This window comes from Oncorhynchus gorbuscha, linkage group LG26 (genome assembly GCF_021184085.1).
Source record: "Oncorhynchus gorbuscha isolate QuinsamMale2020 ecotype Even-year linkage group LG26, OgorEven_v1.0, whole genome shotgun sequence".
NCBI lineage: Eukaryota > Metazoa > Chordata > Actinopteri > Salmoniformes > Salmonidae > Oncorhynchus > Oncorhynchus gorbuscha.
The window spans coordinates 1,976,275-1,995,654 of record NC_060198.1 but is presented as its reverse complement, the minus strand read 5'-3'; the positions used below and the strand labels follow the sequence as shown (position 1 = coordinate 1,995,654).

Here is a 19,380-nt window from a genome sequence, read left to right as displayed (position 1 = left end):
AAATGTGCACACACACTCTCTTTCACTCTCACTCACTCTCTCTCCCTCTCTCTCTCTCCCTCTCTCCCTCTCTCCCTCTCTCCCTCTCTCCCTCTCTCCCTCTCTCCCTCAATTCAATTCAAAGGGCTTTATTTGCATGGGAAACATATGTTAACATTGCCAAAGCAGGTGAAATAGATAATAAATAAAAGTGAAATCAACACTATATTTCTCTCTGTTTTGCAAACACACTCACACACACACACACACACACACACACACACACACACACACACACACACACACACACACACACACACACACACACACACACACACACACACACACACACACACACACACACACACACACACACACACACACACACACACACACACACACACACACACACACACACACACACACACACACACAGATTGCTCCTCACTAGTAGTTCCTTTTTTTTCTAGCCCTCATGGAAAGTTAGTTTTATCCGAAGGTTCCAGATAATTGCTTTGGGAACCAGTGAGTACAGAAAATACATCTGTGGCTCAATTGGTTATTTCTTCATTTATTCCCCACCTGTTACATGAAGCATTTATTTAGTTATTACTGCATATCATCACATCTTAATGTCCCTCTAAAGTACAACCATTTTTGTTTTGTTTGTAATGTCATTTTTGGCTGCTTTTTACATACTCTTGATTTTATCATTATAAGAGTTTTTCCTGGCAACATGACCTGACCAGAGGAAATGACGTGTCCTAGTTAGCCTATAACTAGGATTTAATAACTATTATTATTATTTTCCTGACCAGTTTTTCCTGACCACGTACAGTATCCTGACCAGGAGAAACACTGATAAATGGCCAGCCAGAGAGACAGAAGACTGGGAGGACACAGGCCAGCCAGAGACGGATGACTGGGAAGACACAGGCCAGCCAGAGAGATAGATGACTGGGAAGACACAGGCCAGCCAGAGACGGATGACTGGGAAGACACAGGCCAGCCAGAGAGACAGATGACTGGGAAGACACAGGCCAGCCAGAGACAGCTGACTGGGAAGACACAGGCCAGCCAGAGACAGATGACTGGGAAGACACAGGCCAGCCAGAGAGACATATGACTGGGAAGACACAGGCCAGCGAGAGACAGATGACTGGGAAGACACAGGCCAGCCAGAGAGACAGATGACTGGGAAGACACAGGCCAGCGAGAGACAGATGACTGGGAAGACACAGGCCAGCCAGAGAGACAGATGACTGGGAAGACACGGGCCAGCCAGAGAGATAGATTACTGGGAAGACACAGGCCAGCCAGAGACAGATGACTGGGAAGACACAGGCCAGCCAGAGATAGATGACTGGGAAGACACAGGCCAGCCAGAGACAGATGACTGGAAAGACACAGGCCAGCCAGAAACAGATGACTGGGAAGACACAGGCCAGCCAGAGACAGATGACTGGGAAGACACAGGCCAGCCAGAGACAGATGACTGGGAAGACACAGGCCAGCCAGAGACAGATGACTGGGAAGACACAGGCCAGCCAGAGAGGTGGGGGAGCGGGCAGTGTTCCTGTAAACAATAACACTCCAGCCATTCAGCTGTGATAGGAACAATATTAGGCTAGCAGCAGGGAGCTCAGGCTCTCCAAATAGACTGACTGACAGCCCCAGAGAGAGTGGGAAAAGAGGTGGGGAAATGGAGAGGGGGGTAGTTTGGGAGTTTGGGAAAAGAAAGGTGAAGGAGGGAAAGTGAAAGGGAGGGAGAGACAGAAAACAAAAGAGAGGAGACCTGAGAGAGAGAAGGAACATGAGACGTAAAGAGAGACATTGCGAGAAAGAGAATGAAAGTAATAGAGAGAGAAATAACTTATAAGAGAAAGATCATTTCTTCTTGATTGTCAGCCAGCACATTTACAATCGAGGAAGTCTCTGCCTTTCAAATAGCCAGTGCAGCTCACCCCCCCCCCCCTGCCTCCTCCTGAGAAATTAGGAGCCTCCCTCCTCTCTCTCTCTCTCCTCCCTCTCTCTCTCCCTCAGCCGCCGTGCTTTAACAGTGTGTAGAGGGGAGCTGACAGTCAGTCTACACTGAGCCCTGCTGGATAGTAGCTGTGAGAAGCTGAGCCCTGAGCCTCTTGTAACTCCATCCTACTACATACAGCCCACCATGGATGTCAAAGTACTGGCTGTGTTGGCCCTACTGGCTGTGGTCATGGATGTACCTCCCTCTACGGGTGAGTTGGTCTGGGGATGGTTCATCTGTCTGGGCATGTCTTCTACACTCTTAGAAGAAAAGGTGCCATCTCAAACATAAAAGGGATAATCATTTGAAGAACCCTTTTTTTGGTTCCAGGTAGAACCCTTTTGCTTCCAGGAAGAACCCTTTTGAGATCCATGTAGAACCCTTTACACAGAGGGTTCTACATGGAACCCAAAAGAGTTCTACCTGGGACCAAAACGTGTTCTCTTATGGGGACAGTCGAAGAACCCGTTTGGAACCCTTTTTTAAAGACTGTTAGTGTGTCTTTCTAGTGTTTTATCTATCTTTATTTATCTATCTCTTTATTTTAGTCATTTTAGTAACTTAGCAAAGAGAGACTTTATGTATGTGTTCTAGAATGTCTGGGGGTGTGATTTGTTCTAGAAAAGGAGGACGTTTTGGTGGTTGTGGAGGTTGTCTTGATATTCTTGTTGAATTTGAATAGGTGTTGTTAGAATAGATGTGGTTGTGACATTTGGCTGGTGTTGCTGAGAGAAGGGATACGCAGCAGAATAACTTGTGGTTATGACTTGTGGTTGTGGAGGTTGTCTGTTGGCTCCTTGATGTTTGACTGGTTTTGGTCAAATAAGTAAGTGATTGTTGTGATGTGATGGAGATGTTATACTCAAACTGGTTGCATTTGTTGAATTGTTGTTGTTTATATAGTTGGATTGTTGTTGTTTGTATAGTTGGATTGTAAAGTAGATGGTTATGTGGATTATTCTGGAAATGTCTGGGTTTGTATTGACTTTGGCCATTATTTATGTTTCTTCTCAGTTGCCTTCTGTTGTAAAACTTGACTTTTCTATTTGCTTTTAACACTTTGATATTCCAACCACTTTAATTCCTCAAATCTTACGTCTTTAACGGCATACAAATGAACATTTAAAACTATTTGTCAAATAAAGAAAGAAAGATCTTCCGATTTAGAGGATGATGGGTCAGGAGTCAGTGTCCCAAATGACTAAGTCTCCCCAAACCACTATCACAGCAATGACCCTCCACCTTATCAGGCTCTATTATCATGCTAATCCTGGCTCATTCTGCATACTGCTTACAGCACCCGGCCACAAGTGAGCATCTAGCTACAACCTCTGCTTCCCAAATAGAACCCTATTCCCTTATACGGCGCACTACATTTGACCAGGACCCACAGGGAATCCCATAGGGCTCTGGTCAGAAGAAGTGCACAAAATAGGCAATAGGGTTCCATTTGGGTTAGTTCATTTCTTTCACAACCCGCCTTGTTTTGCCCCTAATTAGTTTCTAGTTAAAAGAAAGCAACAATAAAACCCAGATAAATATACAAGTTACCCCTCCATCACCCCGGCCATCCTGTCGTCTTTAATATGCAGTCAGGGTCTCCCTGGCGAGGGGTAGTAACAACATGCTTAGCATAACACAGCAGAGGTTGAGCTAACTTCAATTCAACTCTTCTCTCGGACTTCTCTCTCTCCTGTTGTTGTTTATTTTGCAGTGGATTAATGTGATCGCGGTTTAATCCCACAGTCAAACAAGGGAGCCGTTTGTACTCCGTTTAAGATGTAAGATTCGAGAAATGAAAAGAATGTAAATATCAAAGTGTTTTAAAGTAAACAGAGAGAGTCTTTCATGAAGGTTTTACAACCACAAGGCAACTGGAGAAGAGACATGTATATATGTTCAGCCAATGGACCTCTTCCCATCTTCAAAGACAAACCAATACAAATCATTGTTGGAAACAGGTTATCAACCATTTCACGTTTCATGTTAATCTTGTGTGATATTTCCAGCAGGGTTTCCCCTCTGAAATATCTGAATCTAAGAACATTTCAGGCAAAAGCCAGAGTATGTGCTATTGAGTAAAAAGATTCTTAGTTTCAGGAACCAGTAGGAACCAGGGGTGATATGCACTCATTTTAAGAATGTAGCCTACTTCTTAAAGGGACTCTTTTGATAAGAATCTAAGCTTTGTGCTCTTGGAGCTTTGAGAAAGGAGGAAAACATTGGGAGCCCCAGTGGAGTAGAACGATAAGGACTCTTCTGGGATAGAGAGCTGTGTCTTCAATGTTCATAGTGAAAAGGCAGTATGACGGCGGATGGAACAATGAGCGCTGGTTTGAGAGTCTCTCTTTGTGTGTGTGTGTGTGTGTGTGTGTGTGTGTGTGTGTGTGTGTGTGTGTGTGTGTGTGTGTGTGTGTGTGTGTGTGTGTGTGTGTGTGTGTGTGTGTGTGTGTGTGTGTGTGTGTGTGTGTGTGTGTGTGTGTGTGTGTGTGTGTGTGTGTGTGTGTGTGTGTGTGTGTGTGTGTGTGGCAGACTAATCTCTTTTTAATTGCCTTGCATTTGGAACTAAAGGCAGGTAAATGTGTACTTTCTCATGCATTGTCCGGGTTAAATACAGTAGTTTTGTAATTGGTGGGAATGTGTGTTGACTATTTGAGGTATGTATTTAAATACATGAACATGTGTGTTGACTATTCGAGGTATGTATTTAAATACATGAACATGTGTGTTGACTATTCGAGGTATGTATTTAAATACATGAACATGTGTGTTGACTATTTGAGGTATGTATTTAAATACATGAACATGTGTGTTGACTATTTGAGGTATGTATTTAAATACATGAACATGTGTGTTGACTATTCGAGGTATGTATTTAAATACATGAACATGTGTGTTGACTATTTGAGGTATGTATTTAAATACATGAACATGTGTGTTGACTATTCGAGGTATGTATTTAAATACATGAACATGTGTGTTGCGAGGTATGTATTTAAATACATGAACATTGTGCTGTTTTGTCTTAACGGTATTTTATTTGAAATGTATAAATAACTAATAACAGTTTGATTTAATTATTTAAATGAAATGCATTTTCCTCTCAGAGCTTTCAAAGTGGTATTTGACCCTGAACAACATAGTCAAGTAATCTTCTTCAAATGCTTCTTTTTGCTAGTTTTATCTTCAGTGTAGTTCTCTGCCATGCTCCGCAGGCCAGTTGAAAGTCTTTGTACACAGATTTAACAGAAATACTGGAGTTTACCCCAGTGACTGTGAAGATGATTAACAACAGGTAAAAGTAGAGTAGTGTTGAGTGTGTACGGTGAACGTTTGGTGAGAGTGTGTGTGAGCTATTGAGGAGACCTGGTTGTAACACTGCGTAAACCCATCTCACACACCACTGACTAGGAGCTGTTGCTGTCCTGGAGTAACAGTGAAGATGGATTTAATCCCCAACAGAAATCTGTCGTCTATTTTATCCTGTTTGTTCTTACAAGCTCTAATATGAAATGAACAAATTCATCCCAGTTTGGGACTAAAGTCAGCTAAATGTACAGCTAAGTATACTTTCCCATGCATTGTCGGGGTTAGAGACAGTAGATTAAACATATTTGTTCTAAGTACTCTGATATGAAATGAACAAATTCATCCTTGTTTCCTGCCTGCAATGATTGTGAGTTGTTGCATTTTGGAGGCGTTGAGGCTCATGTTGTTGGTTCAGCTCTAACTATCATCATGCGTTGTGAGCTGGGATTGGGTTGTTTTAGTTTTAAGACATAGAAATGGTCGAAGCTCACATTCTCTCAGTGTCCGGTACCTGGTACCTGGTACAGTATCTTACTATGTCTGTGGTTGTTGTTTTCAGCTAAGCCCATCAGCCTGGTACCTGGTACCTGGTACAGTATCTTACTATGTCTGTGGTTGTTGTTTTCAGCTAAGCCCATCAGCCTGGTAGAGAGGTGCTGGTGTCGCTCCACTCTGAACACCGTCCCTCAGAGGAGCATCAGAGAGCTCAAGTTCCTTCACACACCCAACTGCCCTTTCCAAGTCATGTGAGTAACCTGCTGGTGCATTATGGGATGCTTTTTGACCCTGATTTTGGGTTGTGTTTTAGAAGACTTACAGCTAAGTTCCTTAGCTTGTCATGTGAAAAACCTTCCACACCCCTCATAAGAACAACTAGATCGCTGTATTGCTTCTCCCAAATGTCAATGTTTTCATTACAAGGCTGGGGAGTAACAGGGACGTTTTGTAGGAGACAACCCCATGTTCTCCTCAGCCCTGCACTACACTGCACAGATAAGAAAGGACTATGGTGGCCAACACTGGACATCCCACACAGCACACACAATGTTGCTGCTCACAGAAGGGGAAGCTATTCACTATTTTTAGACAGACTTTTCCTGGAGATAAACCAGAACTACACAGGCCCAGTAAAGCAGTGGTAAGCAACCCTGGTCTGAGACAGCTGCATGTTGAGTGTGTGAGTTAGCTTCGCTTCCCGGGCGCAGCACTGAAGCACCTGATTCAACTCATCAACTAATCGTCAAGGCGGTGACTTGTTGAATCAGGTGCTTGTTTCAGGGCTGGACAGACACCTGTTTCAGGGTGGACAGACAATGGACAGACACCTGTTTCAGGGCTGGACAGACACCTGTTTCAGGGCTCAGACACGGGAACACTGCAATGTCAGGGTTTAACCAGAGCTGGAAGAGGCCACGGTCCATGTTGCGGGAACACTGCATAACCAGAGCCCTCATCCCACTCCCTTTTTTCTTGTTCATATATAGTCAATGAACTAAGCAGACCAGACCCAGCTGCTAATGCATTGGTGCCTATGGGAGAGCCATCCCTTAAGCAGACTGGAAATGTGACATCTTCGTTTATCTACCATCTTTACTTTAACACAGCACAGGCCTGCTTGGCTGAAACCAGAAGGACCTTGGCCTGATACGTATAGTCAAGTAGGGATAAACTAGCCTGGTTCCAGATCTGTTTGTGCTGTCTTACCAACTCCTATTATCAGCTGCTACAGCTAAACTAACTTGGTTCTAGATCTGTTTGTGTGGTCTTACCAACTCCTATTATCAGCTGCTACAGCTAAACTAACTTGGTTCTAGATCTGTTTGTGCTGTCTTACCAACTCCTATTATCAGCTGCTACAGCTAAACTAACTTGCTTCTAGATCTGTTTGTGCTGTCTTACCAACTCCTATTATCAGCTGCTACAGCTAAACTAACTTGCTTCTAGATCTGTTTGTGCTGTCTTACCAACTCCTATTACTTGCTTCTAGAGTCTTACCAACTCCTATTATCAGCTGCTACAGCTAAACTAACTTGCTTCTAGATCTGTTTGTGTGGTCTTACCAACTCCTATTATCAGCTGCTACAGCTAAACTAACTTGCTTCTAGATCTGTTTGTGTGGTCTTAGCAACTCCTATTATCAGCTGCTACAGCTAAAAACTTCTAGATCTGTTTGTGTGGTCTTAGCAACTCCTATTATCAGCTGCTACAGCTAAACTAACTGCTTCTAGATCTGTTTGTGCTGTCTTACCAACTCCTATTATCAGCTGCTACAGCTAAACTAACTTGGTTCTAGATCTGTTTGTGTGGTCTTGCCAACTCCTATAGTCATCTCCTAGGGCAAAACCTGTTCAGAAAAGCCTGATTCAGCCCAGTAAGACCCCTCTGTTAATAAGATCCCATGTGGATTCAAATGGCGCTTAACTTTGGGTCCCATTCCATTCGGCTAAGCATCAGTCCCATATTATCTGGTTTTAATGATTGCAGTTGGAGGACCACAGTGGAGGGAAAGACAGAGAGAAAGTGGAGAGAGAGTGAGAGAGAGAGAGAGAAAGTGAGAGAGAGAGAGAGAAAGTGAGAGAAAGAGAGAGAGAGAGAGAGAGAGAGAGAGAGAAAGCGAGAGAAAGGGAGAGAGAGAGAAAGTGAGACAAAGCGAGAGAGTGAGAGAAAGCGAGAGAGAGAGAAAGCGAGAGAAAGCGAGAGAGAAAGCGAGAGAAAAAGTAAGAGAAGGCGAGAGAGACAGAGCGAGAGGAGGCGAGAGAGAGAGAAAGCGAGAGAAAGTGAGAGAGAAGGTGCGAGAGAGAGAGAAAGCGAGAGAAAGGGAGAGAGAGAGAGAGAGAGAGAGACAGCAGGGAGGAGAGAGAGAGAGAGAAAGCGAGAGAAAGCGAGAGAGAAAGCGAGAGAGAAGGTAAGAGAAAGAAGGTAAGAGAGAGAGAGAGAGAGAGTGGAGAAAAGAGATGCAGTTACTATGGCTCTCTCCAAATGGAAAGAGATGTTTAGATTAGAACAACAGGATAAATGGCCAGGAGAGGAGAGAGGAAGCTGACAGAGGAGTGTCTCTCTCCAAGCTAGCTCTAGGGGGGATTTTAGACTTGTTAAGGAATCAATCATTAGGGGTCAATGTGATGACCTTTATGTTGCAGCTGACCCTCTCTATCCTTCTTTCTTTTATTCCCTGCGCTCACCAGCCGCCCACATTTAGTGTAATTTAAATGGCCTGGAACGCATTAAGCCAAAATGCTTTGCCTATTTGTAACCTATAGAAACCAGGTGGCCAGAGCCAAAAAGCCAGAGGGGTTTCGGGGATTGGGAAGGGGTGGTGGGGGGCATTAGGGGGTTAACTCATGGCAAGGGGTCAGTAAGGATACAAATCTGGTCAGGACGCACAATCATTAAGAGAAACACACATTTGCACACACAGGCATTAAGGAACACACATACGCCACCAAAAGCTTCCACTTTCCCCTCTTATTCCCTCCAAAGCCCATCCTGAAGTTATTTATGACTGAGCAGCAGGGGAGAGAGGGGCAGAGAGCTCGCATCTCTTCTGATATATCTATTGTCCTTGGATGAAAGACAACAGGGGTAACACTACACCCCCTCATCCCCTCCACCGCTCCCTACACGCCCCTGTCTCCTCCTGCTTGTTGGCATTAGCTTGCTGTGAAGTAATTACTACCTACTGGGTTAGAAGCTCCAGACTCCCAGAGCCCCGAATTCCAACAAAGTCAATCAGATGCTAGATAGTCCAGACGCACACACACACACACACGCACGCACGCACGCACACACACACACACACGCACGCACGCACGCACACACACACACACACACACACACACACACACACACACGCACGCACGCACGCACACACACACACACACACACACACACACACACACACACACACACACACACACACACACACACACACACACACACACACACACACTAGAGGGATAAACCTAAACCAGGAGAAACATCAAAACAAAACAGTCAAATGGATTAGCTGCAATCATTATATAAAAGAGGACAGGATGGGGTTTGGAGGGAGGGAGGAAACTAGAGATAAACAAACAGGAATCCAGTTAAATTTATCTAAAATTGGGAAGAAAACAGCTGCTCTTTCATCTTATTGGGGTCATAGTAGGTGGGCCATTTGGTCAAATGAAGAGGTTGGTGTTAAATAGGGATGGAGAGTTTGGGGAAGGTGAAATGGAATCAGGAAAGCGGTAAAGGAGGGAGGGAGGAGAGATTCAGAGGTGGAGAGGAATGTGTTTCATTTACAGGGCTGTGAGAGGAAGAGAAGGAGGGAGAGAAGGAGGGAGAGAAGGAGGGAGAGAAGGAGGGAGAGAAGGAGAGATTCAGAGGTGGAGAGGAATGTGTTTCATTTACAGGGCTGTGAGAGGAAGAGAAGGAGGGAGAGAAGGAGGGAGAGAAGGAGGGAGGGAGGAGAGATTCAGAGGTGGAGAGGAATGTGTTTCATTTACAGGGCTGTGAGAGGAAGAGAAGGAGGGAGAGAAGGAGGGAGAGAAGGAGGGAGGAAGGAGAGATTCAGAGGTGGAGAGGAATGTGTTTCATTTACAGGGATGTGAGAGGAAGAGAAGGAGGGAGAGAAGGAGGGAGAGAAGGAGGGAGGGAGGAGAATTCAGAGGTGGAGGGAATGTGTTTCCAGTTATTCAGAGGTGGAGAGGAATGTGTTTATTTATCTAAACAGAGGTTGGGAATGTTTCATTTACAGGGCTGTGAGAGGAAGATAAGGAGGGAGAGAAGGATTCAGAGGTGGAGAGGAATGTGTTTCATTTACAGGGCTGTGAGAGGAAGAGAAGGAGGGAGAGAAGGAGGGAGAGAAGGAGGGAGGGAGGGGAGATTCAGAGGTGGAGAGGAATGTGTTTCATTTACAGGGCTGTGAGAGGAAGAGAAGGAGGGAGAGAAGGAGGGAGAGAAGGAGGGAGTGGGAGATTCAGAGGTGGAGAGGAATGTGTTTCATTTACAGGGCTCATCTTATTGGGGTCAGGGGTAGTAGGTGGGCCAGAGATTCAAATGGAGAGGAATGTGTTTCATTTGGGCTGTGAGAGGAAGAAAGGAGGGGAGAAGGAGGGAGAGAAGGAGGGAGAGAAGGAGAGATTCAGAGGTGGAGAGGAATGTGTTTCATTTACAGGGCTGTGAGAGGAAGAGAAGGAGGTTCAGAGGTGGAGAGGAATGTGTTTCATTTACAGGGCTGTGAGATGGAAGAGAAGGAGGGAAAGGAGTGATGAAAGGAGAGATTCAGAGGTGGAGAGGAATGTGTTTCATTTACAGGGCAGGGATGAGAGAAGGAGGGAGAGAGGAAGAGAGGAGAGGAGGTGGAGAGGAATGTGAGAAAGAAGGAGGGAGAGAAGGAGGGAGAGAAGGAGGGAGAGAAGGAGGGAGAGAAGGAGGGAGAGAAGGAGGGAGAGAAGGAGGGAGAGAGGAGAGATTCAGAGGTGGAGAGGAATGTGTTTCATTTACAGGGCTGTGAGAGGAAGAGAAGGAGGGAGAGAAGGAGAGAGAGAAGGAGGGAGAGAAGGAGGGAGAGAATGATGATTCAGAGGTGGAGAGGAATGTGTTTCATTTACAGGGCTGTGAGAGGAAGAGAAGGAGGGAGAGAAGGAGGGAGAGAAGGAGGAGAGGGAGGGGGAGGTGGTGAGGTGCATTTACAGGGCCTGAGTTGTTAACTCTGAGAGGAAGAGAAGGAGGGAGAGAAGGAGGGAGAGAAGGAGGGAGAGAAGGAGGGAGAGAAGGAGGGAGAGATTGTATTCAGAGGTGGAGAGGAATGTGTCTCATTTGACACAGAGGTGTTAGAACCATATGTTTGGGGAAGGAGGGGAGGAGAGGAGAGAGTGCTGACACACACACACACACACACACACACACACACACACACACACACACACACACACACTACCCCGTCTCCCCCTAAAGCTCATGGATCGGAAACACTCACAAAAGTGTCCGATCTCGGGACAAATGCCCCTCTCTCAAGTCGACACTCAAGTCAACCCTCTATCAACACACTACAGTCCGCTACAGGTGAACCACTTACTCCCATATACACCCCACAGTCTGTAAATCCCAGGCTAAATGGCCTGACATCAAAACCTCCTTATTGTTGGTACCACCGGCTTAACAAAGAGATCAGTGTTACCATGCTTTGTTATCACTGCAACAGCTGTCTAAGTGGAAGGAGAGAGAAGGGATTTTTCACCTGTGGCAGGTGGTGGGGGGACTTGATGTGATTTAATGCATTCTGATCCTTACAACTGGCGCAAAGCATGTTTTGTGGGTTAAAATATGCTGTGAATACAAGTTTTAATAATTGTTATTCTTACAACTTGTTCATAATATGTTTGTTCTTGTTAAAAATATATGTTTGGGATGTGAATAATGTGTTGATTGTTCACTGGCATATGTGTCTTGCAAATGTCCCTGGAATTTAGTGACATAAAAATAAGCTTGATGAATATAATTTTGGTCAAATAACTTATTTTTCCAGATACATTATGTTACTGTTGACTTTGCAGCCTTATATCATATTGAGTGATGTTTGTTTCGTGTGTACAGTCCAGTCCAGTACAGTAGTTGGTTTAAAGGAAAGTGAACTTCATTTATCTTAATGTGTTTGTTTATATTGACCCTGAATGAGCAGATCGACGATATCGAAATGATGGAACACATTTACTTTTAGATTACAGTACAGAGTTCATCAGATGTCTCTTCAATCTTCAGATACATGAATTATACAGACTAGATTACAGTAAAAACTGTGTCAAACTGAAATTAATGACTTCAAAAATATTACCTCAAATGTAACCCTTTTGAAATGCTTTTTAAAATAAAACAAATATATAAGATTACACACTGTATCTGAGTCTATAAAGACAGACTGGTCAAACTGAAATAGTAATATATAAGATTACACACTGTATCTGAGTCTATAAAGACAGACTGGTCATGCTGAAATAGTAATATATAAGATTACACACTGTATCTGAGTCTATAAAGACAGACTGGTCATGCTGAAATAGTAATATATAAGATTACACACTGTATCTGAGTCTATAAAGACAGACTGGTCAAACTGAAATAGTAATATATAAGATTACACACTGTATCTGAGTCTATAAAGACAGACTGGTCTGAAATAGTAATATAAAGACACTGTATCTGAGTCTATAAAGACAGACTGGCTGAAATAGTAATATATAAGATTACACACTGTATCTGAGTCTATAAAGACAGACTGGTCAAACTGAAATAGTAATATATAAGATTACACACTGTATCTGAGTCTATAAAGACAGACTGGACTGAAATAGTAATATATAAGATTACACACTGTATCTGAGTCTAAAGACAGACTGGTCAAACTGAAATAGTAATATATAAGATTACACAAATGCTGAAATAGTAATATATAAGATTACACACTGTATCTGAGTCTATAAAGACAGACTGGTCAAACTGAAATAGTAATATATAAGATTACACACTGTACCTGAGTCTATAAAGACAGACTGGTCAAGCTGAAATAGTTGCATTCATAATTCTTAGTTCAAAATAAACCTATACATGATCTATATTTATTTATCTATGTACCGGTATATCATTTAAGTGTAATAAAAACGTGCCACTCGTACTATTCAACTCGCTACTCCAAGGCCCACGAGTCTCATTACAGTTTGACCAAAACACGGCCACAGTTCACCCGAGTTGAATCCACGTATCAGGCATGTGTGTTACTGTGTGTTACAGCTACACAACACACTGTCCCTGGATGTTCACCAGAGTGAGAAGACGCTAGGCCAGTTCACCCTAGTTGAATCCACGTATCAGGCATGTGTGTTACTGTGTTACAGCTACACAACACACTGTCCCTGGACGTTCACCAGAGTGAGAAGACGCTAGGCCAGTTCACCCTAGTTGAATCCACGTATTAGGCATGTGTGTTACTGTGTTACAGCTACACAACACACTGTCCCTGGACGTTCACCAGAGTGAGAAGACGCTAGGCTAGTTCACCCTAGTTGACGCCACGTATCAGGCATGTGTGTTACTGTGTTACAGCTACACAACACACTGTCCCTGGACGTTCACCAGAGTGAGAAGACGCTAGGCCAGTTCACCCTAGTTGAATCCACGTATCAGGCATGTGTGTTACTGTGTTACAGCTACACAACACACTATCCCTGGATGTTCACCAGAGTGAGAAGACGCTAGGCCAGTTCATGAGAGCTTACTGGACTTTTTTTTCGGATCATTCCATCCTTGAATCAGATAAGAAAACAGAGAAAGTGGATGCTCGGAGAACACTGAAATGAGTCTCTGCCTAATTCACTCTCTCTCTCTCTCTCTCTCTCTCTCTCTCTCTCTCTCTCTCTCTCTCTCTCTCTCTCTCTCTCTCTCTCTCTCTCTCTCTCTCTCTCTCTCTCCATCCCTCCCTTCATCCCTCTCCCGGTCACAGTGCCAAGCTGAAGAACAACAGGGAGGTCTGCATTAACCCCGAGACCAAATGGCTGCAGACGTACCTGAAGAATGCCATTAACAAGTAAGGAGAAACCTTACTTCCCTCTTTGACAAGTAAGAGCTGATCTCAGGGTAGCCTGGTCCCACATCTGCTTGTGCTTACTTGCCAACTCCTATTATTGTCACGCCAAACCATAGGAGTTGGCAAGACAACACAAACAGATCTGGGACCAGGCTAGTTCGCTGGTAACAGTGAGAGACACGGAATGAAATGTGCAGCTGTTTTCATCTGCAAAGTCCAAATGAAATGGGAGAAATGGCAGAAATGGGACTGCTTAAGTACAGTAACAACAGATAAGTGTCATTTTATGGCCACCTGTCCACATTGCATTCTGAAATCGCTCATTTATCGGTATGATTAGAACTGTTGGTATGTGTGTGTCTCATTAAAAGAGATGAAAGTGACTGGTGTTTCTGGGTGCTTGTTTCTCATTATGCGTGCTAGCTACTCAGATGGCTACTGAGATATGAATTAAAGACTGGGAAAGAATGCTTTCTGTTCACGCCTTGCAATCCCTCTGATAATTTAAGCGTGGCATTCGGAGCATTCCAGGTCTTTCAGTAAACAATCTGGGAAATCAGGGATGGAGTAGAATGTCATGAAATCACAGTCTTTTATTTTTTTATTACAGATTTATTACCTAAAACTTTTGGCCAAAAAAACAGGTGTTACTTTCACAATTGAACTAACTTCATTCATTTCGTGGCTAAAAGACAGCAGTTTATGTATGAATAAACAAATACGTGTAAATTGAAGGCACTTTCACAAAATGATCAGGACTAATTTGTCTACAAATAGTGAAACTCATTCCACTAAAGGGGAAACAATTCCACTACGTTTTACAGTCAAGGAGTAAACCGTATAAAAGTACAATAAACAACAACAGACACACTATACGGAATATTATAATGAATCTGAATGGGTTGTGCAGTTCAAATGTGTGTTAAATGTGCATTCCTCATTCCTCTGGTGATCGTTTTCACCAACCATGCAAAATGTCTGCCTCTTAAAAACGCCTATAGTAAATACATTTTACCACAAATTAGGCATTTTCTTGCTGTTTAGTTCCCAATGTGGCATAGTTACAAAAGATTGCATTTTCTCAAAATAGCAAGCTAAACTACAGTAGATACACAACTACAGTAGATACACAACTACAGTAGATACACAAATACAGTAGATACACAACTACAGTAGATACACAACTACAGTAGATACACAACTACAGTAGCTACACAACTACAGTAGATACACAACTACAGTAGATACACAACTACAGTAGATACACAACTACAGTAGATACTGGAGGTCTATGTGACACGTTACACACTTAGAGAAAAAGGTGCATCTAGAACCTAAAATGGTTCTTTGGCTGTTCCCATAGGAGAACCCTTTGAAGAACCAGTTTTGGTTCCAGTTAGAACCCTTTTGATTCCATGTAGAACCCGTTTGGGTTCCATGTAGGACCCATTTGTTTGTTTTTGTTTTGTTAGTTGTTTTAAGGGGGCATGTAGAACCCTTTCCACAGAGGGTTCCACATGGAACCAAAAATGTTATCCTATGGGGACAGCCAAAGTACCCTTTTGGAACCCTTTTACTAAGAATGCATGTTTCGAAACCCTGCATGATGCAGAACATAGCATCAATATACCTACGAGCACCGTACTAAGTATTTACCATAAAATGACACTAGGGCCCAGAGTTGTTCCTAATCAGGTGATGTCAAGTGGCCACACGGAAAAATGAAGTTACACCCATGAAACCTCTTCAATCAGTGTCTTATTCCTCTCTTTCTGTCTCTCCAGGGTGAAGAAGTCCAGAAGACGTGCTCAGTAAAGGAGACACACCATCCTGACCGGCCTGCAGTGCCCCAGTTCCAGGCCAGCTCTCCTCCTCCTCCTCCTCCTCCACTACTCAGATATGTAACTCTGTAGCTACACGTCTCTGCTCTGGAACACTCTGGAACGCTCTGGAACGCTCTGGAACATTCTGGAACGCTTGCAAAACCAGCACTTCACCGCCAGACAGACCATGATGCCTTGCTGCTGCTGCTGACCCTGCAGCCACCCTGCCCCCCACACTGCAGACACCTCTCCTCACGCTGTTAGCACCAAGTGCATATACCTAATTTTATCGGAATGTGTGAGTACGTGTGTAAAGAGTGTGTGAGCGCAGTGTGTTTTATTTGGTGTGGTTGTTCTTAGTGTGTTTATTTGTGTGTGGTTGTTGTGTGTGTGTGTGTGTGTGTGTGTGTGTGTGTGTGTGTGTGTGTGTGTGTGTGTGTGTGTGTGTGTGTGTGTGTGTGTGTGTGTGTGTGTGTGTGTGTGTGTGTGTGTGTGTGTGTGTGTGTGTGTGTGTGTGTGTGTGTGTGTGAACTGAGTGTGTAAGTGTACGTCTGTATATAAAGTATTTTTCCTACTTTTATAAGAGGCTGTAAAGGGACATTTAAAGTTTTTACACCCGGCTCACCGTCTCAAATGTGCCCAGCAAGGGCTTGTGGGTATCACCAGGGGTGGGCTCTGACTGAGGGGTCATAGGATAGGAACAGGAATGAGCCGTCCAATGGCTTGAGCCCACTCTGTAAGAGGCGACCAATCAGGGCTGGTCAAACATTCATAACAGGGGAAATAGATAGTCACCCTTAACTGATCCAAGGTCAGATGTTGTTGAATCCCTGATGGTTAAGTCTAGGATGGTAGGGAAGGAAATCTTAGATCTGTGGTTAGGGGCAACTTCTATGTCAAGCCTTAACAAGAATTCCAGTCTAGCCGAGACAATGGAGATCCTCAAACGATAACAAAGGACATGCATTGATTCAGGTGTTTCAACTCTGGGGATCAGAAGACATTAGTTTGAACTGATACATATCTTTTCAGGAAGCGAGGCTGTGCACTGAATCACATGGAGTTTCCATTCACAAGAACAGACCAGTGAAGAGCCAAATCAGACGATGTGTACAGGCCGGTGGTTTCTAACCTCTCCTCGGGGACCACCAGGCGTTTCACAATTTAGTTGTATCCCAGAACTAACTCACCTGATTCACCTATTCAAGGCTGGTTAGTTGACAAGTTGAATCAGGTGTGCTAGCTGTGGAATAGATCAAATACATGGAACGACTGGGGGACCTCGAGGAGAGGTTTGAAAACCCCTGCTGTAATAAAGGGAAGTTATCTGTTGTAAATAAAGGGGAAGTTATCTGTTGTAATACAAGCCGACAGCCTTTATTGGAGGCAGACAATTGTGTATTACAGTTCAGTCCTGTGCCGAACAGGAAAGCCCACACAATTAGAAGTAACTTAAGCAACTCAGCAAAAGCCAAGGGTTGTAAGAACGATGGCCTTGTAGGATAAGATTGTAATGCAAAACAGGGATAAAACCCCATATCAATGCAGCTTTTCATACAGTTTGTGTGAATGTAATGTGGTCCGTAGCTGTAGTCTATGCTGTAAGGCATTGAATGAGACACCAAGTCATATTTCAACAACACAAGCGATGTGAAATTAATTTACCTCAATATTCTGGGTATTTACTAACAAATACTGGCTTAAAATAATTGCTGTATTATATTAAGTACAGTAAGATTCATTACATACATTTCTATACAGGATCACATTGTCGGATTATTGGATTTCACTCATCAATTTCATAGGAGCTCACTTTAGGCCGACTCCATCGTTATAAACCACCACATATCCTGAGGCAGGATTTTAAAGCCAGTATACGGCCACATGAAATACCTGTTACTATACTACAGTATTGACTATCACATTGAAACTGCATGTTGCTGAGCTGGGGGCAAAAGAAAGTTATTCTACTTTGATCATTGAGCCACTTTAAGTCTTTTAAATTGGTATTTTTACTGTAATGATTTTTATTTTTGTATATTTTATATATTCTAAGATAATGAGATGTAACACAGTATTTGTAAGTACAGTTAAGCAGTATTAGATGAAGGCATAACCAGAGAGTACTGTATCCCAACCGCAGTACTACTGTATTATCCAATCACATTTTTATACATTTATCACTTTTCCAAAAACGTTTATTTGCAATATCATTAAAAAAAACATGTTATGTGTCTATCAACTTCATTTGGTGCAGCTGCAACATGTTGAAGTTAATGTAATAAACATTTATAGTCCCCCAGATTAAATTGTGGCGGCAGGTCTAGATTGAACAACAGAATATTATAGAGATACAGGGTTCATTGCCATAGTTTCCCCTGATTCAACCCTCCCTTGGGGAGGCTTATTCTAGTCAACCAATAATCTGACGCCTTTCATCCACTGATGCAAGATGGGCAAAACAAATAAATCCGGATTGTAACGCCACGTACTGAGATACTTTAAAACAAACATTGCTGTTGTCATTAGGACATCTCAGCTCAGGCCGATTCAAATTCAGATTCAGCTCAGGCAGACGTCAATTAATTCTTCATTAGGACCCCTTAGAGCACACTGTCGTTGGGATTCTGTTCTATTTCTCCTGACAGCGTTCCACAGAGTTTAAAATATGAAGTGCCAATAGTACCACTGAGCCAAGACAGAGAACAATATATTTAAGTATGAGCCAGGGGACCCACACATGTTTTCAATCAAGCCCCCCCCCCCTCCTCCCAGATAGAGCCATTCCTCAATGATGTGGGTTTCTATACTGTTTTACTGTTGCCATTGTTTTTCTACTGTCAAAATAGAGCTCCAGGTCCATTCAAATCTCCAGGCATCTTAGTCTGTGAACCAAGTGCAGGTGTTTTGGTCCAGAGGTTATTACGTATCTGTATCACATCGTTGTAAGGTTTGTCATAAAGGAAGGGGATTTGGTGATTATTGAAGTGTTTGAGAAGCATTCTGTTCAATGCCATGCTGCAGTTAGATCCACAACCAAACCAAACAACATGGCTGTTACCATTTTACTCATCATATCTGGTATTTGGACCACATGTGCAAATAAATCCTTGCATAAAGCAATAACATCCCAAGTGGAAATGTGTTTTGTCAGAAGTGTATGTGTTCTATATGGGTGCTCTCCCAGACAATGTGAATTACATGTTACAACGTTCAATTCTTTTGAGGCAGCTTACGACACAAGTATCCTTCATCTACGATGGATTGTTTAATTCAACTCTGTATGTTCACTGTTTGTATAAACCAAGGGGCAATATGATACCTATATGATACTCACCCTCTTTTTCAATAAACATATCAAATAAAATAAAAATGGAATGTTTCATTTCTTCTTAAGAAAATGATAAAGTGTGTATTTATTGAAAGTGGCATCAATAGAGAAGTGTGGTAGGAATCGTCTCCACTTTATTTGAATGTTTCACTTCTCCTTTAGTGTTACTGTTCTGTCTTCATTGCAGAAACATCACAGTTGGGTTTCATTATGACTACAGACTTAGTGACACAAAATGTCACATTAGATAAGACTGAAGGATGTAGATATTTATGTTTCAAAAGAGCTTCACTTAGAATCACCCAGACCAGTTTGATGGTAATAGATGCTGGATCCAGACTCTCACACA

At 43.1% G+C, this 19,380-nt stretch overlaps 1 protein-coding gene across 1 annotated transcript; it reads left to right on the top strand.

Annotated features, from left to right (window-relative positions):
• The first annotated feature begins 2,039 nt into the window (after positions 1-2,039).
• LOC124015101 (stromal cell-derived factor 1-like) lies at positions 2,040-16,059 on the top strand. Its single transcript, XM_046330042.1, has 4 exons — positions 2,040-2,216; positions 5,943-6,060; positions 13,794-13,877; positions 15,662-16,059. Exons 1-4 carry the CDS (start codon positions 2,150-2,152, stop codon positions 15,690-15,692), a joined length of 300 nt encoding a protein of 99 aa, XP_046185998.1. The 5' UTR covers positions 2,040-2,149; the 3' UTR covers positions 15,693-16,059.
• Positions 16,060-19,380: the final 3,321 nt, after the last annotated feature.